The sequence below is a fragment of the Microplitis mediator genome, chromosome 2 (genome assembly GCF_029852145.1).
Source record: "Microplitis mediator isolate UGA2020A chromosome 2, iyMicMedi2.1, whole genome shotgun sequence".
NCBI classification, from domain to species: Eukaryota; Metazoa; Arthropoda; class Insecta; order Hymenoptera; family Braconidae; genus Microplitis; species Microplitis mediator.
Window position 1 is genome coordinate 2,001,413 of NC_079970.1, and position 23,076 is coordinate 2,024,488.

The 23,076-nt window shown below is 30.0% G+C and overlaps 6 protein-coding genes across 11 annotated transcripts; 3 read left to right on the forward strand and 3 right to left on the reverse strand.

The window, feature by feature from the left end:
- Positions 1-3,356: 3,356 nt before the first annotated feature.
- Positions 3,357-7,272, forward strand: LOC130662884 (transmembrane protein 53-A). Of its 5 annotated transcripts, XM_057461831.1 has the most exons (8): positions 3,361-3,378; positions 3,456-3,536; positions 3,618-3,805; positions 5,024-5,188; positions 5,261-5,533; positions 6,162-6,430; positions 6,501-6,678; positions 6,788-7,272. In XM_057461831.1, exons 4-8 carry the CDS (start codon positions 5,096-5,098, stop codon positions 6,932-6,934), a joined length of 960 nt encoding a protein of 319 aa, XP_057317814.1. In that variant the 5' UTR covers positions 3,361-3,378; positions 3,456-3,536; positions 3,618-3,805; positions 5,024-5,095; the 3' UTR covers positions 6,935-7,272. The 5 variants fall into 5 exon arrangements, with proteins under 5 accessions (XP_057317813.1, XP_057317816.1, XP_057317817.1 ...); XM_057461830.1 differs by having other exon boundaries at positions 3,357-3,547; XM_057461833.1 differs by lacking the exon at positions 3,618-3,805 and having other exon boundaries at positions 3,357-3,547.
- On the reverse strand, positions 7,262-9,345 carry LOC130662879 (probable ATP-dependent RNA helicase DDX49). Its single transcript, XM_057461823.1, has 4 exons — positions 9,134-9,345; positions 8,688-8,881; positions 7,688-8,564; positions 7,262-7,521 (listed from the first exon to the last, which is right to left on the reverse strand). Exons 1-4 carry the CDS (start codon positions 9,204-9,206, stop codon positions 7,262-7,264), a joined length of 1,404 nt encoding a protein of 467 aa, XP_057317806.1. The 5' UTR covers positions 9,207-9,345.
- Positions 9,346-9,469: 124 nt separating this feature from the next.
- On the reverse strand, positions 9,470-12,528 carry LOC130662881 (vacuolar protein-sorting-associated protein 36). The gene is made up of 6 exons (XM_057461825.1): positions 12,308-12,528; positions 11,609-11,804; positions 11,181-11,536; positions 10,691-10,855; positions 10,312-10,527; positions 9,470-10,122 (listed from the first exon to the last, which is right to left on the reverse strand). Exons 1-6 carry the CDS (start codon positions 12,401-12,403, stop codon positions 9,949-9,951), a joined length of 1,203 nt encoding a protein of 400 aa, XP_057317808.1. The 5' UTR covers positions 12,404-12,528; the 3' UTR covers positions 9,470-9,948.
- A 73-nt stretch (positions 12,529-12,601) lies between these two features.
- On the forward strand, positions 12,602-14,110 carry LOC130662886 (protein SCO1 homolog, mitochondrial). Its single transcript, XM_057461836.1, has 4 exons — positions 12,602-12,915; positions 13,010-13,412; positions 13,507-13,709; positions 13,796-14,110. Exons 1-4 carry the CDS (start codon positions 12,850-12,852, stop codon positions 13,982-13,984), a joined length of 861 nt encoding a protein of 286 aa, XP_057317819.1. The 5' UTR covers positions 12,602-12,849; the 3' UTR covers positions 13,985-14,110.
- A 256-nt stretch (positions 14,111-14,366) lies between these two features.
- On the reverse strand, positions 14,367-18,054 carry LOC130662878 (phospholipase A-2-activating protein). Its single transcript, XM_057461821.1, has 6 exons — positions 17,769-18,054; positions 16,807-17,676; positions 16,364-16,685; positions 15,395-15,788; positions 14,912-15,330; positions 14,367-14,801 (listed from the first exon to the last, which is right to left on the reverse strand). Exons 1-6 carry the CDS (start codon positions 17,903-17,905, stop codon positions 14,472-14,474), a joined length of 2,472 nt encoding a protein of 823 aa, XP_057317804.1. The 5' UTR covers positions 17,906-18,054; the 3' UTR covers positions 14,367-14,471.
- Positions 18,055-18,658: 604 nt separating this feature from the next.
- Positions 18,659-23,011, forward strand: LOC130663692 (speckle-type POZ protein-like). Of its 2 annotated transcripts, XM_057463094.1 has the most exons (6): positions 18,661-19,897; positions 19,988-20,069; positions 20,485-20,895; positions 21,465-21,736; positions 21,810-22,020; positions 22,327-23,011. In XM_057463094.1, the coding sequence occupies exons 1-2, from the start codon at positions 18,835-18,837 to the stop codon at positions 20,038-20,040; spliced, it is 1,116 nt and encodes a 371-aa protein (XP_057319077.1). In that variant the 5' UTR covers positions 18,661-18,834; the 3' UTR covers positions 20,041-20,069; positions 20,485-20,895; positions 21,465-21,736; positions 21,810-22,020; positions 22,327-23,011. The 2 variants fall into 2 exon arrangements, with proteins under 2 accessions (XP_057319078.1, XP_057319077.1); XM_057463095.1 differs by lacking the exon at positions 20,485-20,895 and having other exon boundaries at positions 18,659-19,897.
- Positions 23,012-23,076: the final 65 nt, after the last annotated feature.

Genomic DNA, 23,076 nt, shown 5'->3' on the forward strand with positions numbered 1-23,076 from the left:
TTTTTTTCTAAATATTGTACACATAATTTATTTAATTTTCTACATGTGCATATTTTTAGTTTTTCTTTAAATTAAATTGTCGAAAGAAAATTCAAAAATTGTTGTCTGCTAATTTCAGGATCATATTTTATGGATGTGAATGTAGCAGACGAGACAATTTACAAATTTTAAAATAATGAAATTTAAAAAAATGCGCGTACTGATTTTTTGTTGATGTAAATACGCATTTTAAAATTTTAATTCCACTTACATTTCATTTGTTTATTCAAAAATTTGAAAAATTGCCACCTGTCAGCCACATTCACACTCATAATATTTTTAGTCATAGGATGCCTTGTATTAATAATAATTAATAATGTAATTATTTAATTGTCTTGGTACAATTTTAGCGGTGCCCGATTCCATTATTATGATCCGTACCAAAAAGATAATTAATTAAATTTATTTTATTAATTATAATATTTAAATGGTCATGCAGATTGTAGGGAAAAAAATATCTTGTCAATAGACTAGCATTAATCAGTATAATTACACAATTAATTAATTAATAATTTACCAAGTACGAATTAATTATTTTTATTAATATAATTGTCGCAATGTTATAATTTTTTTTAGTTTTATTATTATTTTACAAAAGCAATAATAGAAGAAAATAATAATAGCAATCATGTCTATAACTTTTGTATAAATTAAAATTGTGATTTAATATTACATTGTATTGTATTGTATATTTTATTAATTTGCTTATTTTGTCTTTTAACGTACATTAATATATATTTAATCATAATTATTGTTGTAAAACAGAAATAATCACAAATAAAACAAATTTTGAGAGGAAACAGAATTAATAAGAAGAAAAGAGACATGAGTATAATTAATAATATAATTAATTGCTAAATGTAATCACTGGGAAAAAAAAAAATACTCAAACAATATCTCAAACTATAAATGCTAAAAAATTTGAATGTTTTGTCTAATGTAATTTAAAACTCGTATTGTTTAGTAAATGTAATAAAGATGAGAATGTGAGAGAAAAATATGTTTTTTTTATCGTCTTTTTTTTAAATATTTAAATAATTCATTTAAAATGGTTTCAGAAACTCAGGCGGGTGACAACTCGTTTTTTTATATCACATGATTACAATATTATGGAAGAGTATTTTTATTTGTTTAAGTTTTACATAAGTACAGTTTTTAAAAATAAACTGTTACTTTTCCCATCCTGGTATGTCAAGCAAAGTAACATCAGATTTAAAAAGGGCAGGGGTAGAGGTACCGTTTTTGTTTTGGCCACTTTAGGTCCAGTTTTGGACACTTGAAGAATTTTAATAAGATCATTTTTAAAAGACGCAATGACAATCAATTTTAAAAATGTGATCAAAGATACTTTTGTCTCACTATCAAAATGGAAATTTAATTTTATACTTTATGAGTGAATGTAGCAAACATAAGATAAATTTTAAATTACAAATAAACAAATTAAATAACTAAAAAAAATGCACATAATGATTTTAAAATTCTATAAATGTGCATTTTTTTAACTTCTAAATTTAAATTTAATTCGCTTATTTGAAAATTTTTTAAATTTACAATGGTCAGCTACATTCACATTATACTTTTTCATTAATTAAAATAAAGTATTAAATGTCAAAAAATGAAGCAGGCCACAAATGCTACTTCTACCTTACATGTGCTGAAGTCTAGATAAATATAATTTGTCTTCTTAATTAAATATCTAACACTAATGGGAAAGTTTTTAATTAATCAATCGATAAATTGAAATTTTGATGAGCGTGAACTTAGCCGACAATCGGCGACGTTTTTGGTTTAAAAATAAATAAATAAAATTTAAGGAGAGTAAAAATTACAAAATGCGTATTTAGATAATTGAAAAATCAGCACGCGCATTTTTTAATTTTATTAATTAATTAATTTATTTATTAGAAATTTAAAAATTGTCTCATCTGCTACATTCGCGCTCATAAAACTTTTCAATAATTTTTTAATTATTAAAAAAAATCTTTTGAAGCCTATGACATAACAAATATGATTAAAAAAATATGCAATCATCAACAGAATGTGAAAAACATACTTTTTAATTCATCATCACATCAATTACCAGCAATCATACGATCTATTTTTTTAGCGCATGCGATCTCGTGATTATCGTTCGATGCCAATTTAAATTTCATAGTCACACAAATAAAAGTAAAAACAAAAAACCTAAATTAATATTATTTTTAGTATTTAATTTGCATACGCAAATAAATTTCTTGACCTCTATGTTATTTTAATAATTCACTAAGTTTATATATTAAAGTTAAAAACTAAAACTCTTATAATTTAATATCTCAAATAATATAATTTAAAACCATTTATTTAAAGTGAATAATTATCGCGTGTTCAATCATAATTTTAATCAACAAATACTTCAAGGTTTATCTTAAATATTTTTATCTATTTACGAAACCATTTTTTTTTTTTCTAATGAACCAATTAATGAAATTTGAATTTATATTTAAAATAACTAAACAATAGATAAGAAATATTTAACATTGATCCATTTTTATAATCAGTAGTTTAATTATCTCAGATTACTGAGTATTTATGACATTCAAATAAATGATATTTTATAACTAAACTCAATGAGTGTGAATGTAACAGACATCAGACAAATTTAAAATTATAAATAAGCAGAGTAAAAAATTAAAAAAAAAAAATATTCGCTCATTAATTTCAAAATTATTTAAATGCGCATTTTTTTAAAATTTAATTTTATTAATTATTTACTCTGATTAATAATTTCAAATTTGTCTAAGTCTGCTACATTTACACTCATTTAAACTCAACTTTTATACATATATATATCTATAAATTCAAAAAGAGAATATTGTAATTTTAATTATCAATATTTCTCAAACTACAATAGATAGACACGCGATAATTCTTTAGTTTTTATAAAAAAATTTAATATTTTATTACAAAAAATTATTTAAAAATATGCAGACAATTTAAAAAAAAAATCTTGATATTCTTTTTCAAAATTTCTTTCTTATCTCATAATATTTAATTTATTTATAAGTATTAAAAAATTTTATCAACTCTAAAAATTGAACTGTCATATTTTCAACAAGGCTAATTTTCATATATTATATCATGACATGTTTGTTATTTTTATTACTGCATTTTATCCCTACTTTTATAAATTACAAACACCGCAATTTATAATCAACCATTACTTGTATAAATATATATTTATATATATACATATACTTGTTACATGTACATGAACTATAGTTCAATTGCATTTTTATTTGAGTGTCTTGACGACAAGAGTGTGGAATAAAATTGGAGATTGGAGTTGGTACCAGTATCGTGGTAGCTGTCAAAGAGAAACAATTGTTTGAATTATTTAATCAGTAGTTAAAGTAAAAATAAAATATTTTTGTTCACAGGATAACAATTATTAAATATAATAATCAATAATATCAATAATTAAATGAGTTGACAGGAGACAAGAGACAATAAAATAGGAAGTAATTAAAAAGTACATTGTTGTTTTTTTTTATTTAAAAAGTTTCTTTGTGTAATTTAAAATTTATGATTCTTTATTTTAGACTTATTATTGTTTATTTGCATGCATGTCTGCACAAGTAAGTGCATACGTGGCTTCCTGTCACTTATGTGTTGATAACATAATTCGTTTATCGATAGTAAAATTTATTTAATTGCATCGCACGTTAATTTATTTAAAAACAGTGGAGCTGCGAGCTCCATTTCCATTGTGTTTGTGACGGATGTCAAGGTAAATTAAATAAGTTTTTATTAATAAATATGTATATGCTGATATATAAATTAAAACTCATGCATTAAATGTATATGTAAGTATAGATATTAAGTTTTGTGATGATGTGATACTTTTACTTTTATTAACTTTCTCATATGTGAAATGAATTGATGGATTCAATGAGAAACTGGTTATAGAGATTAAGTGGAAGATGGACATTTTAGCTTTAGACTTTGACCATCTCCAATTAACATATTTGATGCTGATTAATTGTTACTTCTATTTATTATTCGTTATTGCGCCTGTAATTATTCAAACTTTTTGTTGTAATTTTATTTTCCTATCATAACTTAGTGGCAATAAAATGTATTACGTAAATTAACCAGTTTAAAGTTTTTGTTGTATTAAACTAAAAATAGATTACAAGTCTGTGGCAAAAGTAAACATTTTAGTAATTACTTATGACCTTAGTAATTTATTTTTATTTTTGTCATGGTCAATTTTAGTATCGGTTTGTACTTTAATTGTTGCAATGATCGTGAAAGTATTTTTTAAAATTATGAACCAGACTTTTTACTACCCAAGTAGAACGACAACTTAAAGATGTATTTTAAATTGACAAGAGAAATTTTATTTTGTCTCAAAGCCAAGTTTTTTTATATAAATAAGACGCACAAATGTTGGTCCTGAGTCATAGGAAATTTGTCTTCTTTTTCCCTTCTTAAAAAAGTCATTTCAATTAAAAAATCCTTTAGATGACATATTTGACAATTATTTGAAATTTATCGAAGTCACTTGGGTCAAGTCTTTTAAGCAGATGTTTTTTCAGTGAAATTTCTGATTGTTTTGTCAACATTTTGGTGCCTTATCAATAGGTCAATAGACAGCCTCAAAACTCCTATCTGTCACAAATCCAAGTGTGCTACTTGGGTAGAGAGAACATGTCTTGGTTCATATGGTGTAGAATATGATGTTCAGTAATTTAAAATACGGAACAAAAATTTTTTACTATCAATAAAATACCATCATATTTAAATTTTGACTTATGACCGCGCAAGTCTTGGTAAATTTCGAGTCAACTTTCAAAATTTCTATTATATGATAATTTATTTTTCTGACAAATAATTTTTTAATATGAGTTGTAGAGTTCATTGCTTCCAGAACATCTTTTTTTTATTATAAAATTATTCCGCTTGGCTGTTATTATTTTTATTATTATTATTATTACTGTTGTAGTTGAAGCGGAATCCATAATTGCGAAGTAAACTCTCAGCTGAAAATAAGGAAGTGAAAAACAATATTGTAAAAATGTTTTTCATGCGAAAAGTCGTTTTTAGTGCTGTTAAAAGCCGCTGGACTGCCTTGAGGCAATCACCACTTGCTGGAAAAAAACATAATTTGGTAAAAAGAACAAAAAAAATTTAACTATTATTATTTAATTACAAGTAATAATAAATAGTTTTACTTTTACAGTTATTCGGGTTCGTTGCCTGCAGACTAGTATCGACTCACCATGTCAGCAAAAATATTGAAGTTATTTGTCATGACGATAAACCACCAACTATACAAAAGCCTTACACTTTAGATAAACCGATCGACAGACCATTGCTTGTTATTCTTTCCTGGTTATTTTCAAAAAGAAAACATGTTATGAAATTCGCTAACTTGTATCTTGAACAAGGTTTCGATATTGTCACTGTAAGTGTTTCGCCGTTTCAGTTGATGTGGCCTGTCAAAGGTACTCGTGTAAGTAAAAAAATAAGTATAAGTATATACTGAAAATAGTATATTGTGTGACGAGGGATGAAACAAAAAGATTTCAGACCAGGATGAAGTTGACTGACATCATCCGCAGTTTGAAATCGTGTTTCATTCTTACACACAATACTTTTCATGATTACCTGCATTGGAATTTAAAATTTCATTGTCATCAGTTATTCAAAAACAAGTTAATTTAAGACCAACTATTAGCGTAAGCGTAAATTGTAATTTGCAATTAATAATTAAGCAGAAATTATAAATACTATTTATTATTGATACTAATTTTTATAAAACTTAATCACAGTCAGAACTGTCATTTACGTAAATAAAATTAATTTTGAAAAAATGACAAGTATCAGAATTTAAATTGCGAAAGCTTTCAGCCGGTGGACAGAAACATTAATTGTTTTCTTCCCAAGAGACGAAACGCAAATGTTTCTGCCCGCTAACTGACGGCACTCACAATTACGCGTTTGCTAATATCAATTCGCGGCAATGGTCTGAAATTAACTCATTTCGACTGGCTGTAGTGACACTGAAACTTCAAGTTTCGATTCTGGTATTATGGAAAAATAATTAAAGTTTTAATAATTAGTAATTTAAAAAATAACAGCTAGTAGCTCAAGACTTGTTGACATTTTTACACCTAAACACAAGTTATCAGCAAATAATGCTCCATGGATTTTCAATTGGCGGTTATATGTGGGGCGAATTACTAGATTTCGTGCATGAAGATCGCGATAAGTATAATCATGTTATCGATAGAATTGTTGGACAAGTTTGGGACAGTGCTGCAGATATTACTGAGCTTACTATGGGTACAGCGAAAGCTGTTTTTCCACACAATGAAATGATGCAGAATATTGCCAGGAAATATTTGGAGTGCGTTGTTCATATTTATTATTAGACCATTTATTTATTTATATAATTAACTAAATGAATGAAATTATAGGTATCACTTAAGGACATTCCATGAACAAGCAACGCGATACTACATAAGATCTAGCCAACTTTTTCATTTAAATCTCGTCCATACTCCCGCATTGTTTTTGTTGAGTAATGCCGACCCAGTTGGTGCAGTTGCAAGTAATATGAGAGTTCGTGATTCGTGGGATTCACTCGGTACACCGGTAAGTTTATTAATTAACAATTTAATACAAATGTGATAATTGGGCCCATATGCTCATTGGGACGATAGCCAAGGAAAAAAAATGTGATAATTAATTACATCTGTTACAGACTTACGTCAAAATATTTGAAGAGTCACCTCATGTTGGACACTTTAGAAAATATCCAAAGGAATATGTCAATGAAATTTATACGTTTTTGGATAAATTAAATATGATAAGAAATGAGGAAAAAATTAGGGCGCGTATTCAAGCATGACCCGATAATGAAAAATAATTTACTACAATCATATAAGTTTGTTACTTTAATTATAAGAAAATTTTTAAAAACAAAAACGAAATCGATGTTTATCAAGTGACTCAAAAATAAATTTTTGAATGTGCCTTAGATGCAATTTTAATTATCATTTTTCATGATAATGCAGTGTTTATTTTTTTTGTTGGAGAGGTTTTTAAAAAGACTTATAAAATTACGACTGGGGATGGTTTGAATTAATATAAATAAAGTTATTTTTATGTAATTAAAAATATATAGATTTTTTGTACTTGACGTATATTCATATATCATATAAAAAATAAAGTATAATCATATATTAATTGTTGGTATTAATTTTGTTTTATCGTCACCTTCATTAGTCTCAGTTGATTTTATTTTCTTTTCTTTTTTCTTGTGTTTCTTTTTAGGCGCGAGAATTTCATCTATTTCTTCTTCAGTCTTTCCTTCCATCAGTAATTTTTTTCGCTTGTTTATCATTTTCTTTTCATAAAAATCTGTTTCATCCAATACTATTTCAGCTTCACGTTTCGTTACCGATACTTGGGTAAATATTGTCGCTATTTCTTTATCTACAATAAAAAAAAAATAATTTATTACATAAATTTTATCACCTAGTGATTTATCTTGTGATAAATCGACATTGATTTAAATTTCAATGCATAAATATTCAAAAATATTTATCTATAATAATTTGGTATATCTATTAGTCATTAATATTTAAAAAAAATTAATTACCATCAACTTTAAACTCTTTAAGTTTAGTTCCGATAGTTTCTTCAATAGCATGCAATAATTTAATATCATGAGGACTAATTAAACTGATAGACATCCCACCCCGACCAGCTCTGGCAGTTCTGCCGACACGGTGGATATATTCCTTCGGGACATTAGGGATCGTATGATTGATCACAAGCTCAACAAGAGGGATATCAAGCCCTCGAGCAGCGACATCCGTAGCGATCAATATTTTAATATGATTAGATTTGAATTTTCTCAGCGCTGCCAAACGTTCGCGCTGTTTTATCATCGCATGTAGAGCAGCGTTTTCAAATCCCACGGTATTGAAAGTCATCGATAATAGCTGACAATTTTTGCAGGTATCAGTAAAAATCATAATAGACCCACTGGGATTTATTCCTCTAAATGTACGAATTACTTCTACTAGATAGGCGTCACGTACGTCTCCTCTTGGACAGACAACGTAACGTTGATCTAGTTCTCTTACTGTCGCAATTCCACTGTCGTCTTTGTCTTCAAATTCAAATACGTTATTGCGCGCAACCTTTTTAACCTGCTCCAGTGCATCTGTCATAGTGGCACTGAATAAAAGAGACTGACGTTGTTTGGGTAATGCTGAGAAAATTGTTTTTATTTGCTCATCAAAGTGTCCACCAAGTAGTCTATCAGCTTCGTCCAGTACCACAAATTTTATTTTTTCCAGTGAAAAAGTATCACAGCTTTCTAGATGATCAGCAAGACGTCCTGGTGTCGCGACTACTATGTGCGGACGTTTTGAAAGCTCTTGTGCCTGAGCCATCATATCCATACCCCCTAATATCACACATGTCTTCAAATTAATTGGTTGTCCTATTGCAGTAAATTGTTCACCAATCTAGGTAAAGTTTTATTTTAAATTGTAAAAGTAATTATTGATAATTATTACAAGGACGTGTTCAGAAAAACACTAGAGAGATTGATAAAAACCCAATCAGATGGTTAGTGATTTATTTTTTACCTGACTTGCTAATTCACGTGTTGGTGTCAACACAAGTGCAAATATTCCGTAAGGATCTTCACATAATTTTTGTAAAATTGGTAATACAAATGCTAGCGTTTTACCACTTCCTGTTTTAGCGCAACCAATACAATCATCACCGGCTAAAATTCTAGGTATACAGTTTTTTTGAATTGGAGTAGGTTTTTTTACACCTAAAAATAATTTTATCTGCTGTTAATATTTATATGATAGTAAAATTAGCGGACATCTGACAATTTTTAAAACTTTTAAATAATAAATTACAATGTTTATAAAATTCAAAATTCAGTACATGCATTTTTTTATATTTTATTGTTTTAATTATTTAATTTTTTTAGATGTAATTAAAAAACTGTCGTATGTCTGCTACATTTGCACTCATAATAATTATTTATTAGTAATGTTTTTATAAAATTCATAATTACCAATAAGAGTGCATTGTTTTACTATCCAAGAATTAAGATTTAAATCCTGGAAACTGTTTATTTCACTAGTCATTATTATTAAATGCTTAATTATATTTGTAATACCGTACAGTTGTGAATTAATTATTAATTAAAAAAAAAATATAACAATTAAAATCCACTGACATTTGTAATGCGAACACGTGTGTACTCTGTTAGAAAATATATCAACATTTGAGGTTAAGTGACAGCTGATTTTGATGTTGCAGTGACACTCATTTTTGGCGCCAAAAGAATAGTTTTTTAAAATTTAACACAGTTACAAATGTCAGGGTTCTTATAATGCAATTACAGAAATACTTTTATAATATTATATTAAGAAATACATCATTTAATTACATATTTATTCAAGTTATTAACAATCGTTCTTCATAATCATTAATTAATATATAAATTTGCTTATAAATTTATAACAATCAAGCACCGTAGATACCCAAGTAGCACAGAGACAACTTTAAGATGTTTTTCAAAAGAAGAAGACAAATTTTTTTTTGTCTCAAAGCCAAGTTTTTTTATATAAATAAAACATACAGATGTTGGTCCTAAAAGTCATAGGAAATTTGTCTTTTTTTCCCGCCCCAAAGTCATTTCAATTAAAAAATCCCTTAGATGACTTATTTGTAATTTATTTTTTGTCGTCACTGTCAAGTCTTTTAAGCAGATATTTTTTCGGTGACATAAATTTGAAACTGTGTTACTTGGGCATAATTTAAAAATTTTAAACTTGGCGGTTAAAGTTTATTTATAATTTAAAAATATAGTTTGAGAAATTTAAATTATGTTTCTTGTCGAAGGAATAAGTTTGGATAAAATCTCAGTGATTCAATAGAGTCATCGCGGCAAGCTCGTCCGTATTTTTCAGTTACAAAAAGCCTTTCCCGCGCTAACAAAACTGATATTCCGCTTGATTGAGCTAGTTCTTCGGCAGTTATTGATCCTCTTTCATCAAGCTGAGTAAACAAACAAGCAAACAAATAAATTAATTAAATTATTAATGATTAATAAAACTACTTTAAAAAGTGATGGTGAATGCAGCAGACACCGACATTTTTAAACAAATCAATTTAATATCGATACTTCTTTCAGTATAATTTTTAAAAGACACTTTAAATATATCGATTTATAAAATTAAGTCATACCAATTCAGCAATATCTTCAACGACCGCATTATCATCATGTGATCTAGCTTGCAGTACCATAACGCCGCTGTCAAATATCCTCAGTACTAATGGTTGATTCAAAGGACCCAATTGTCTGCTAGCATTCAGTAAATCTTCCGGTGACAATAATTCCAATCCACGTGCTCTATTTACGCGACAATAGGCGTCGGTTAATGTCATCATTCCTCCTACTTCCTAAATAAATAAATAAATCAATCAATAAATTTAAATGTTTTATTCACTTTTACTAGTGTAAATAATTGTGACTTTAATTTTTAAACTTTTATACGTTTTTAAAAGAGTGAGACTGAATAGTTTACTCTAGTTGAGTCAGTAATAAATAATAAATAATAAAAACCTTTACTGGTTCTTCTAGTATCTGAGAAAGCTGAATAGCCAATTGTTTAAAATATTCATTGCTACTTTTATAAGCATCACGTGTCACTGGATCGTCAATACCCATACTCATTAAATATGATTTGAATCTCACGGTCTCATCTTCAGTGATATCACCTTGTCTTTCCTGTAATTATCTTATTAATTAAATTTATCAATAAAAATATACATTTTTTGCCGTCAACTGATCCCAAGAATTTTATACCACGACAAGTGATCCCTACAAATTGATCCCACCGACATTCGGTAGAAAATTATGAAGTTAAAGGTTTTGAAGATGATGAAGATAAAGGTTTTGAAGATCATGATGATAAAAGTTATGAAACTGATGAATTAAAAGATCACTTGTTAGTTGGATCTAGTCTGTGGGATCAATTGTCGCGTGATCACTTGTCGAGGATCAATTGTCATAGAACCGAATTGTAATAATTTTAATTATCTATAATAGTCACCCGTATTTTAGTGGATATTGTTTTAGATATCGAAACCATATCTTTAGCCATCTCCATTAATTTTTTTAGATCTTGAAATGCCATAGTGATACTTTGATCAGTAGCTTTCTGTCTCTCTTGTAAACTTCTCTCGATACCAATTATTCCAGTTCGTGTTTTAATTACTGGAAGTTTAGTTTTACTTGATTGGTTGCTCGCTTCAGACTCTAGTACTGGCGGGGTTATCGTAACAATTTCCCACTGTTTCTTCATTATCACGTCAGCTAATTGGGATACATAATTTGGGTCTAGACCTTCTTTAAATGATAACTTTATGTGCATGCTTGTGCTGTTATCAACTGGTCCAGGTAATTTTCCTGTAGTTTAATATTTTAGTTAATTAATTAATCAATTAATTAAATAGAATTACTAAGCAATAGACTAATTACCGATTGGTGGTTCAGATAAATGTAAAATAATTTTTTTACTACGTCCAAATGAAAATGCACTTGGTGCTTCTTCTTCAAAGAAAATAACATAACGCAATGACAGGGAGAGACAAACTTTTCCACTCGGTATATCACCAGGACGTCCCCATATTAGACGATGGCTTGTCAATACTAATTCACCACCAGCAAAATTTGTCTGTATAAAAATAATATATGAATAAATATTCAAAGTATTTTAATTAATATTGTAGTAAAAAAAATTTTATGATCTCAAAGGTAGTAGAGAATTAAAAATTTTTGAATTTTATTTTCAACAAATCAATTGCGAATAAAAAAAAACTAAAAATATGCACATGTAGAAAATTAAAAAAACTCTAAGTGCAATTTTTTGGAGTTTTTATTTTTGAAAAAAATTGTAAAATTAATAGACTTCACGAGCTTCAGTAATGAGTGCGAATGTAGCAGATATCAGACAAATTTAAAATTATAAATAAAAAATGCACTTATTAATTTTTAAATTTTTTAACTGCGCATTTTTTAAAAATTTTATTTTCTCAATTATTTACTCTATTTATTAATAATTCAAAATATGCCTGTCTGCTACATTGACACTCATAATATTTTTACTCCTATTCAAATATTTAAAAAATTATTTACTATATTAATTAATATTTATAAAATATAAATAAACAAATATACCTTAGTATCACCATCATAAATTCTCACTGATAAATCTCTTCTTACATATATTTCATTGGGCATAAGCCTTGATTCCGCATATTCAAATCTATTCATATTTATTTATTTATTAACTTCATTAATTAATTAATTAATTAATTACAATAATAATAATCTATCCATTTAATATTTAACTATTGCTAAAAAATAAGAGGTTAATGTTTCAGTTTGACAGTATAAATATAGAAAACTAATTTATCAACATGACAAGCATCGTCATCAGCTGTTTTAATTTTTTCAATCCCTCTTTACTCCTTTTTTTCGTGTGCACTCATGTCTCGTTCATATTCCCCGTTAAATAAAATACCGGTAATTAAATAAATTATTTGTTTACTTATTTAACAAAATCGTCCATTGTTATGTCAGCAATAATTTTGTAATTAATTGATTAAAATATTACTCATTATTGCAAGTGAGTTGCGTCAGTTTTCAAATCGATTTATAAAAATTTTTAGTAAATAATTTAAATATAAATTAAAAATTGTTAATTAAATATTTAAAAAATGTCATCATTAATTCTACGATCTTTACGTAAATTACAATCAAGTCCAAAATTAATTCCTATGACAGTAAGTTATTATATTTATTTATTGTTTATTTTAATTTAAATTACTGAGTACTTTATCAGATCACTAATTGTTGATTTTAATTAATTTATTTCAGAAACAAGTAGCTCGTTATTCAACCCCGCGAAAATTATCACCACCTGAACCACCGGCAGGACTTTTGGAAAAAATAAAAAAAATAAAAAAGTTTCTTGGGTCATCACGTTATTCTCCAATAACATGGCGCAGTTTTGCTATCGGTGGAACATTGGGTGCTGTTTTTCTGTTATATCTTCGGTATTTGAAGGAAAAAAAGGATTTGGTAGTCGATCGGGAGCGCAGAAGGTCTCTGGGAAAAGCAGCCATCGGTGGGAAATTCGAACTGATTGATTCGAATGGTAAACTGGTTAAATCTGATGATTTCTTGGGTCAGTGGATATTAATTTATTTCGGGTTCACTCACTGCCCGGATATTTGTCCCGACGAACTAGAAAAAATGGTATCGATTATAAACGATCTAGGTATTTTATTTATTTATTTATTTATTTAATTAATATAATTAATGTAATTAATCACAATTACTATTTAGTTTAATTAAAACTCTTTGTTTTATAGAAAAAAAGGATATTAAAATTCAACCGATATTTATATCCGTGGACCCTGACAGAGATACTCCAGAAGTTGTTGGAAAATATTGCAAAGAATTTTCTGATAAAATAATTGGATTAACTGGAACTAAAGATCAGATTGCTCAAGCTTGCAGAGCTTATCGTGTTTACTTTAGTAGCGGACCTAAGGATACTGATAATGATTATATTGTTTGTATTTTTTTTTTAATTTACTTTCAAATTATTTTATCTCTGAACATGACTAAAATTAATGTGATTATTTGTTTAAATTACAGGTCGATCATACAATAATAATGTACTTGGTAGATCCAGATGGTCTTTTCCTCGATTACTATGGACAAACAAACACCGCCGAGCAAGTTATGGGCAGCATAATGCTCCACAAAGCTAAATTAGCAAGAGTTAAAGACGAAACGTCATGGTTCCCGCTTCTTGGTTTCAAAGAAACTGAAAGCGCGGCGTAATTTAACTTTTTATTAATGTATATTTTTAAATTTAAATACTTACATAAATACTAAAATTATTAATTATAATTTTTGTTACTCAATCGTCCTGTAGAGAATATAATAACTTAATCATATTTATCTATATATAAGCGAGATACTACTGACTCACTCACTTACTCATCTCGAGATCTCCAAAACTATAGGTCTTATTGGCTTGAAATTTTCTGTAAAAAACTAATCGGATGGTCCAAAGCTACACAAACTACAATACAACAAAACTCAAAAGGCTCAGACTGTTGGATAAAATAACTAGCCAAATAAGTTAGACCGATAATTAAATTCTTATATTTTACATATATATTTTTTTATAGATATAAATTTAAAAAAATTTATTTAGAAATACGGCAATTTTAAATTTTTATTATTAATAATATTAAAAGCAACATTTATCAATAATAATAAATTGAAAAAATATTATTTTTTAAATATATAAAACGTACTAATGTTAAACAATCAAATCAAGTATTTGTTTAGAACATTTTGAAATTTTACCATGAGCATCAAGCATTGATTTACTTGTAGATGATGATTTTAATAGAGCGATTGTATTTTCTGAGTGCTTCAGTAATTGGACTAATGTATTTTTATCATCGGCGTTATTTGTTAACGCAATCAGAGTCCCAAGAGCAACAAGTCCTCGGAAAATAGCTTCTGGGTCTTTTAATTTATCCAGAAGGACTGCCATTAAAGCAAGTATTCTAAGACGACTTGATAAGTCATCTGGTTTGTTATTTAATGCCACTGTTAAGTTCAAGACGTAAGTGGCAATTGCAACCTGAAAAAAAAAAATAATAATAATACACGTATACCTTCAATCAATTCAAGCCAATCTAGTCCAGTCTTATATATTTTGATTTAATAAATAATAAATATCCAATGAAATACCTGATTATGTTTACTGCCGAGCGAGGGAAGTTTAAGCAACACATCCAATACCGAGTCTGCATACTGGAGACCAAACTTTTCACCCGATTCGTGATTAAACATATTAGCTAATAGTCGGAAAATAAGCATTTGATTTGCCGCCACTGCATCAGGTGATAGGTGACGTTTAATAACTGGGACCAAGTTGTCATTGCAGAGATTATCATTTGGTGACTTTTGTAAAACAGCTAATCGAGCAATGTCCAACACTGGGAACACAAATTCGTTGGGCCACTCAAGAAGTGTCCAAAGAGTGCTGATTGTTTCGGCGTCAGCTTGTTGAACTTGACCTCTAGCTACATTAACTACAGCTTCCAATTTAACGTCAGGTATCCGTTGCAAACATTCTCCCAGTTGACTATTGAACTCTTTTATTTTTTCTGCAAGTACCGCATTGATATTAATTATATTCTGTTTGTTAACATGATAAATTAATTTTATTACCTAGTATGGCAGCATAATTAGCTTGCTCAAGCTTCAAATAACTTTTATGCGGGATGTAAGAGTGTGTGGAAACACTAGATGACGATGACGATGAAGATGATGCAGGCATCGCCTCGCGGGGTGACAAAGTAAAGCTGGTTTGAGGTACGTAACTATTACTACCAGTAAAAGGATCTGGATTTGAAGTCGATGCTTGTACTCCTGGTGCGTTGGGTAAACCTGATCCAGGTATGTATCGATTACCACCAGTGAAAGGATCTGCTTGTGCTAATGGGGCATTTGGCAATCCTGATCCAGGTATATAACGATTACCTCCAGTAAACGGATCCGCGTATGATGAATTTGGATTAAATGATGGTGTACTATCAGAATTTTTTACTATAAAGTTAGCAATCTATAAAATTAATAAAAAATTATTTATATAATTTGAAATTGCATTTTTAGTTTTATCTACTATACAAAAAAAAAATCAAATTAAAAAAATAAAATAAGTAAATGTGTTGATAAAATCTATAGATTATTAATATTAAATATCCTGAATAAATTATAATCTCTTGTAGTGTCAGTAATCAGGACTAGTATCTCGGTAGTGTTACAATTCTACTCACAACATCTCTACTCAAGTGAAGTAGCTACAACTCTACTCACTCACAATTCTACTCAGCCTCAACTCTACTCAGTTTTTTTTACTCAGTTATATCTTTACTCAGCTTAAACTAGACTTAGTTACAACTCTACTCACAAAGAATTGCTAGTTTACCGATAGGCTAAAATACGTGAGTAGAATTGTAGCTTAGTAAAGTTGAAGCTGAGTAAAGATATAACTGAGTAAAAAAAACTGTGAGTAGAGTTGAGGCTGAGTAAAATTGTGAGCGAGTAGAGTTGTATCTACTTCACTTGAGTAGAGATGTTGTGAGTAAAATTGTAACACTGCCGTATCTCAATAAAAAATTAATTTTTACAACATACCTGATCTAGGAACATTTGGCTGAGTCCATTCTGGTGAATGAATGTTTGTGCGACATGCCAAGGATCTTCAGTTCTATTGTAAGGCAACTTGAGCGGAGGTACCCCATCCTGAATGTCAATCGAGAACACATAGTCATACTCTTTGCCCTCATAAAGTTGCTTTTGCGAGTCATTATTAACGGCTCCAACGACATCGCCGACTTTCACCCATTGCTCCTCGCTCTGAGACCACGAGTAAGCTATAGCTTTACCGCCTTCATTGATCATTTTGGTCTGACCATCTCTGGTTCCCGGTTGACCCAGTGCCCTCATCGACGGCAGCCTATGGAAGATGCCGTTTAAATCCGATAGACATAATTCTTCAGCATCTGTTTATTATCATTACAACTATTCGCTCGACAAATAACTAACATATAATTATTTTAAAAATAACAAATACTCACTCATTTATCTTAATATTGGCAAGTTCTTTTTGTGCTTTAGCTTGATCATCAATTATTTGTGCTTCATAGACTTTCATTATTTCCGGACTCGCCCAGCGTGATGAATCTGACGAAAATATTCTGATAATTCCATCGGATGAACCCGAAACGATGTCACCATTCGGCAGCAACTCGACGCACCAAACTGAGGTCGTCGGTACCATTATCGTTTGGTCAACTTTCCCATTTTTCCAAACTCTTATTGACTTGTCTTCGCTCGAGCTCACAACAAGACTCCCATCAAACGTCGCTGAAATACTATAGATATAGTTCTCATGCCCATAGTAAACACCCAGACTACCTCCAGTAATAGCGTTCCAGTGTCTGATAGTCGCGTCATTTGCACAAGTCAGAAACTCATCAGCTTTTATTGCCGCGATATCACGGACGCAGTCAGTGTGACCTTCAAGTTGATGAACTTGTGTCCCATCACGGCTCCAAACAATGACGTTTTTATCTGCCGACCCAGTAACTATCGCCTTGTTGGGCAAGTCAGCAACGCACCAGATTGCTAATGAGTGGCCATGCAAAGTCAGCAATGGCTCCTCTACATTATCAAGGCTCCATAGTTTAGCGCTCATGTCCCATGAGCTTGACAGAAATGTTCCTTCCTCAATACCTATCCGTAAATTACAAACGGTGTTTGCGTGCGCCTTTACTTTTTTCATTGGCTCACTTTCCCCAAGTTTATATATACAAATATGATGATCATTGCTACCAGTTATTATTAAACTATTTGGATATTTATCAGTTGGATTTAGCACACAAACTGAGCTCACAAAATTGGTGTGTCCTTGCAAAGTAGCCGACAGACTGAAGTCAAAATCATCTCTGCAGAAAAATTCATTAAAAAAATTTGATTACTATTTTTTGGTGACGCTGGAGTAATTAAAATTTATAATAATTAGCGTATGAATAATTACCGGTTAGGTATCCATACACGTGCAGTTTTGTCCCGAGATGCAGAAACAATTGTTCCATTTTCAAAGGCTGCAATTGCACGGACATCTTCACTGTGCCCGACTAATGTGCAGCTCAATCTATACGGCAATTTGTCCATTGTCTTTTTTCTTTGTTTTAGAGATTTTTAAAAATTACGCAAGTCACCCACAGATAAATATTTTAAATGATACGGGTAGGATTGATGCCATTGAAATAATACCACAACAGTAATCGTCTCCTTCTAGCAATTTGCCAAAGCTGTTGTTTTTTTTTTGTTTGACAGGTAACTGATAACGTCATCTAGCTGCTGGCTGATAAATTATAACTGTCAACGAGAACTTGGAATTAAAAGCAAGTGGAGATGTCGGCACTGAAGAAAGATGACTTTCAAAATAACGGGCGCGAAAAATTAAATTCAAAGTACTTACGATTCCAGCACTAGGTTTCAGAGTATTTGTGTTCCATTTAAAATGAAAATGACTAAATAATAGTTAAAAATTGTTTTTCATAATAGGACAAATGCAATTAATGATCGGACAAACGTTTATAGATAATTATAGACCAAATATAATAGAATAAAATTATAATTTGCATGGGGGGGCTAACCTAAACGTAAATTTTTATTTAATTTTTTATAAATAAACAAAATTAGAACAAACAATTATTAATGACGAACATTCAAGGAGAAACGACGGACAAACGATTTATAATAACCAAATTCCAAAAAAGTGTCAAAAAAAATTTGAAAGGGGCCAACTTCAACGAGCCGTATGAATACACGCCGCTGATTGTAAGTGTAGTTTTCAAATCTATGCCGTTTATTGTAATTATCCCTTGGCTCGATAGGGGCGTTCAGGTAGTTTATTGAAATTGGTGACCAGCAGAGGCGTATGACGTGTGAACCTGAACCGGCGTCTCTCAGCTCTCACTCACAGTCGAGCTGCCATTTTGATACGTAAAAAATATCTAGCTCTATATCTCGTGTTTCTTTAAAAAATATAATTAAGAAAAAAAAATTGTTAAGTATAAAAAGTGTCGAGTTTAAAAATGCCGTTAAAAAAGATAGAACGAAACGTTCAAACAGAATATCGTACATGGAAATTAAAAAATATAAGTGAAACATTCGCAAAAGTAGATACGTGCAAGATTGATTCTTCAGTGGGTCCTGTCGAAGAGACTTACTTCTTTTCTACAAATTTTCAAGATCATGAAATTGACTGGTACGTCAAGTTGGATTTTCGTCATAATGAATTGCGTTCTGGATTCCAGATATTATTCGACGCTGTTGAAGAATTAAAACCTAAGAATCATGTCACCTGTAATTTTTACCTGGTCGACGCCGACGATAATAAGTTTTTCATTGGACGTAAGAACCGGAAATTTGATTCGACTTATTATTATGGACCTGAAGTTGGTTACAGCATTATTCTTAGTCAGAGCGAATTACCAAACACTGAAGATAAATTATTGCCCAATGATACCATGACATTGTTGATCGAACTCAACATTTACTTGGATGATAATCCTATATTTCCTTTAGAAGAATTAATTTATCAAATTAAACAAGTTTTGAATTTAGATGATATCTCGCATTTGTATCCACTTAAAGGTGACGGTGACATTAAGATTTATGTGCAAGGTGTTGAATTTTCAGTCCATAAAACTGTTATAGAAATACGATGTCCGACACTATCTAAAATTATTGCTGGTCATCAACAAATGTCTGACAACAATGATAACCAATTGGTTGTTACGGATATCAAGCCAGAAATATTTGAAAAAGTTTTAGAACATATCTACACTGGGAAAGTCAAAGATTTGGATGATCATGCAGAATCTTTGCTAGAAGCTGCTTCGAAATATGAATTATTAAGACTACAATATATGTGTGAATTATCCCTCGTCAACCACTATCTTACTTACGAAAGCGCTAAAGAGGTTAAAAAATTGGCTGTTCGTTGTGATGCCGTTATGTTAGCTATAAACGCAGAATTAATAATGAGTGAGTCACTCATTTCACAAATAGATTTTTCTTGTACACGTGATGGTACACTGATTGTAACAAGACCCAGTGGTAAAAAAAAGGTGTATGAAAACCGTTTTGAAAAACGTATGTATTTTTAAATTTTAATTATTTAATATTTAATAATTATGAAATATTTAATTTCAATAATTAAATCACTTTTAATTTTTTCTTTAGCTATACCGAAGGGAATTAAGATTGTACCAGACAGATTGTCTTTGCATCACTAGATGGCAATTCATTTATTCATCTCAGCAAGGTTTTTCTTCATAAAATTTAATGTTTTCTAAACAAATTTTTGTGCTTAACTTGAGTTTGCATTTTTCCATTTTAATTGAAACTTCCAATAAGGAGTTACTCTAAGAATTTACTTACTTTCAATTTATAATTTAAATTTCTATTTAATATGTTCGAAAAGTTTTTATGTCGGTCTTTAATCGATGTAAAGTATAAACTCAGTAATTTTTCATTAAACAGGAAGTTGTAAAAATTACATACAATTACAAGCGTACTTTTTATTTCTATACACATGATACTCTACCAACATACAGCTCTCTTAATTAGATTTTTACGCGAATTTATCAATATTAAATATATTTATGCTATATAGTACGCTATTTAATCATAATCGTTTTTTACAACTTGTAAGTATTTTTTTTTTATAATTGTTCCAGTGTATAGCCGCATGTACGACCTTTTACACTTTTTGCCTTTACATCGCAACTGCTTCCTTTCTTTATCTGCTTTTCATTGTGCGGCTGTGGCCCGACTTGTGCTTATACTGTACTGTACCATTACGGTGATACCCTATCCTCCACCTTGGCTGTGGGGGTATAGGGGCAAGGGAAACCACAGAGAAAACCATTGCCAGTACAGTTCGGTTTGGGTGAGGCTTCAGTGATCGGTAAAATTCCCATTTTACCGATCACTGGATCTTCATCCCGAACGCCCAGAGACCTCCGATCGAGCTCAACGCGTGGCTAAGCGGTTACCCAGCCAAGTTGCGACCATGCTCGGTGCTGCTTAACTTCGGTGATCGCCCGAGCCACACGAGAACCGATCGGCTGTCTCTGCCGCTCCAACTTGTAAGTATTTAATTAAACTTTATTATAGTAATTAATTAATTTTCTGGGGATTGATATGAATTAAAAAAATTTTTTTTTTAATAATAAATTAAAGCAAGTAAGGTAAGTGACCCCTCTATTGGCCACCTTAGTTTTATTTCTTTTGAGATTATCAGCATTTATATGCAAAAAAGTCAATTTAATTTGTTAATGTCAAAATAAATAAACAAATTGATTAAGTTATATTTCAAAATAAATATAAATATCTAGAATAGATGTGAACAAATTATATACATCCGATCAGCTAAAATAGAGGGGTCACTTACCTTAATAGCAATAGAAAAGGGTCCAATATTAACAAAATCTGAAAAATTACAACGTAAACAAAGTCTTGTGTTGGCTTATAATTTAAACGGTTCATTGGGACACTCGTTAGCATCAACGGTATCACCACTTTCAAGTAGTTCATTTTACCCAAATGATACTGTTAAATCAGCAGTAGCTGAGTAATTTTTATATTTATTTATTGATAATACTCAAAACACAAGAATTTGCAATTAACGATTTGTTATTTGTAATTTTGATTTTAGGTAACGCATTGGACGAATTGCATTTAGACGACCCATTAAATCTAGTAGACTCGATGCACCGAGTCACCAACTCTCCAATAAGCAATTTAATATCTGCGGGTCTCGCGAGCTCTGGATTACTCGATAGTTCTGCGCCAATTAATATTCCCGGTATGGCTAAGCGCTCGGTTTTATCGAATTCTTCACCTTCTACGTCTAGTCCACTACAGCATTTACAATCCGCTGGATTTTTAACTGAATTAAGATTTTCCCATCAAGATCCAATTGAATCGGTAAGTTTTATTTTTTTAATTTACTGAATAATTTTTATGAATTTAAAAATAATTTTTCATTATTTTATTGCAGACGATGCCATTTTTAAGTCATTCAGTATCAGATCCATTTTCTAATCATATATCTCAATTAAGTAGCTCGACATCAAAACTCAGCGGTTTCAATAGTAGTCAATTTGATTTGCAAATCAAGGATTATCGCCATCGCGTACACAGCCATTAGGAGCATCACCACTTGTTAATGGATTTTCAATAAACCCTAGCAATTCTGGATCACTGTCAGAGTAAATCCATACTTATATTGAAATTAATAAATACATACATCATTTTATACAAAGAAAAGGCTCGGAATGAGCCTCATAAATAATTTTTTTTTTTTTTTTTAACTTCATGAAAAATAACCTGGATATGATGGGTCAGTGCGGGCTACCCAAAAATTATTATTCAAAGTTTTCATTTTTTTAGAGAAGCCCATTTTGCCCAACATTAAAAAAAAAATTTTCATCTTTTTATTGCTGGGTTATGTTAACACCAAATATTTACATGGGGACTGGAAAAAAATAATTTTATAATATTATAATTTTTTTTAGAAAATCCACTTTGTCTCTCCCTCCTGTTTATTATTACTTGTAAAGGGAAAAGTAAGTTGAACAGTGGTAAATACAAGGCAATAAGTTGCATGTTCAGAGGGTGAGAGAAGAGTTGACTTCAAGTTGCGCTCAACTGGCTACTTGGGATGAGAGGATAAATCAAGCACGTGCCGCTTGCTCGGCTTGGCAATTGGAGAGTGAACAGGCTAAAAGAAAAGCGTCAGTTGCGGAACAACAGCAAGATGAGGCACTGATGCAAGTAAAAGCACTGAAAATGAGAATGAAGCAGCTTCCTCAAATAGCAGTTCACATATTCATTCAATGAATTAGTAATGAGCTAAGAAATTAGTCAATAAGCGCATTGAAATCCATTCAGTCACAGAAACATCAATATAAGTTTCAGTAATAAGTAATTACTGGTTTATTATGTGTTTTGCACGCCTCATAAGCGAAGCGTTTTTTTGTATTGTTTTTGTCAAGCAATTTTTTTTTGTATTGTTTTTGTCAAGCAATTTTTTTTTTTATTGTAAGTTTAAATTTTTTTTTTCAAATTATTGATATGAGAGTGTATTAGGTGCTAAAATTATTATTAAATATATTTTATTTAGCGCTTTAGAGAAATTAATTAATTAATATTATTTTAATAATGATTGACAGATTATATAAATAAATTTGTAAATAATTTTTTCAAAGATTTATTTATTCTCGATACCTCTTCGGGATACTCTAGATAGTGTTCATTATCCCTCG

Coding starts and splice junctions, on each gene's coding strand:
- LOC130662884 (XM_057461830.1), top strand. CDS start 5,096: ATGTTTTTCATGCGAAAAGTCGTTTTTAGTGCTGTTAAAAGCCGCTGG. Junction 6,431..6,500: donor ATTGCCAGGAAATATTTGGA/GTGCGTTGTTCA, acceptor ATGAAATTATAG/GTATCACTTAAGGACATTCC. Junction 6,679..6,787: donor GGGATTCACTCGGTACACCG/GTAAGTTTATTA, acceptor CATCTGTTACAG/ACTTACGTCAAAATATTTGA.
- LOC130662879 (XM_057461823.1), bottom strand. CDS start 9,206: ATGACTAGTGAAATAAACAGTTTCCAGGATTTAAATCTTAATTCTTGG. Junction 8,565..8,687: donor CACGTGAATTAGCAAGTCAG/GTAAAAAATAAA, acceptor AACTTTACCTAG/ATTGGTGAACAATTTACTGC. Junction 7,522..7,687: donor TAAAGAGTTTAAAGTTGATG/GTAATTAATTTT, acceptor TTTTTATTGTAG/ATAAAGAAATAGCGACAATA.
- LOC130662881 (XM_057461825.1), bottom strand. CDS start 12,403: ATGAATAGATTTGAATATGCGGAATCAAGGCTTATGCCCAATGAAATA. Junction 10,856..11,180: donor CAATATCCACTAAAATACGG/GTGACTATTATA, acceptor AGATAATTACAG/GAAAGACAAGGTGATATCAC. Junction 10,528..10,690: donor TACTAGAAGAACCAGTAAAG/GTTTTTATTATT, acceptor TTATTTATTTAG/GAAGTAGGAGGAATGATGAC.
- LOC130662886 (XM_057461836.1), top strand. CDS start 12,850: ATGTCATCATTAATTCTACGATCTTTACGTAAATTACAATCAAGTCCA. Junction 13,413..13,506: donor ATCGATTATAAACGATCTAG/GTATTTTATTTA, acceptor TTTGTTTTATAG/AAAAAAAGGATATTAAAATT. Junction 13,710..13,795: donor ATACTGATAATGATTATATT/GTTTGTATTTTT, acceptor TTTAAATTACAG/GTCGATCATACAATAATAAT.
- LOC130662878 (XM_057461821.1), bottom strand. CDS start 17,905: ATGGACAAATTGCCGTATAGATTGAGCTGCACATTAGTCGGGCACAGT. Junction 17,677..17,768: donor CGTGTATGGATACCTAACCG/GTAATTATTCAT, acceptor ATTTTTCTGCAG/AGATGATTTTGACTTCAGTC. Junction 15,789..16,363: donor GCCAAATGTTCCTAGATCAG/GTATGTTGTAAA, acceptor TTAATTTTATAG/ATTGCTAACTTTATAGTAAA.
- LOC130663692 (XM_057463094.1), top strand. CDS start 18,835: ATGCCGTTAAAAAAGATAGAACGAAACGTTCAAACAGAATATCGTACA. Junction 19,898..19,987: donor TGAAAACCGTTTTGAAAAAC/GTATGTATTTTT, acceptor TTTTTTCTTTAG/CTATACCGAAGGGAATTAAG.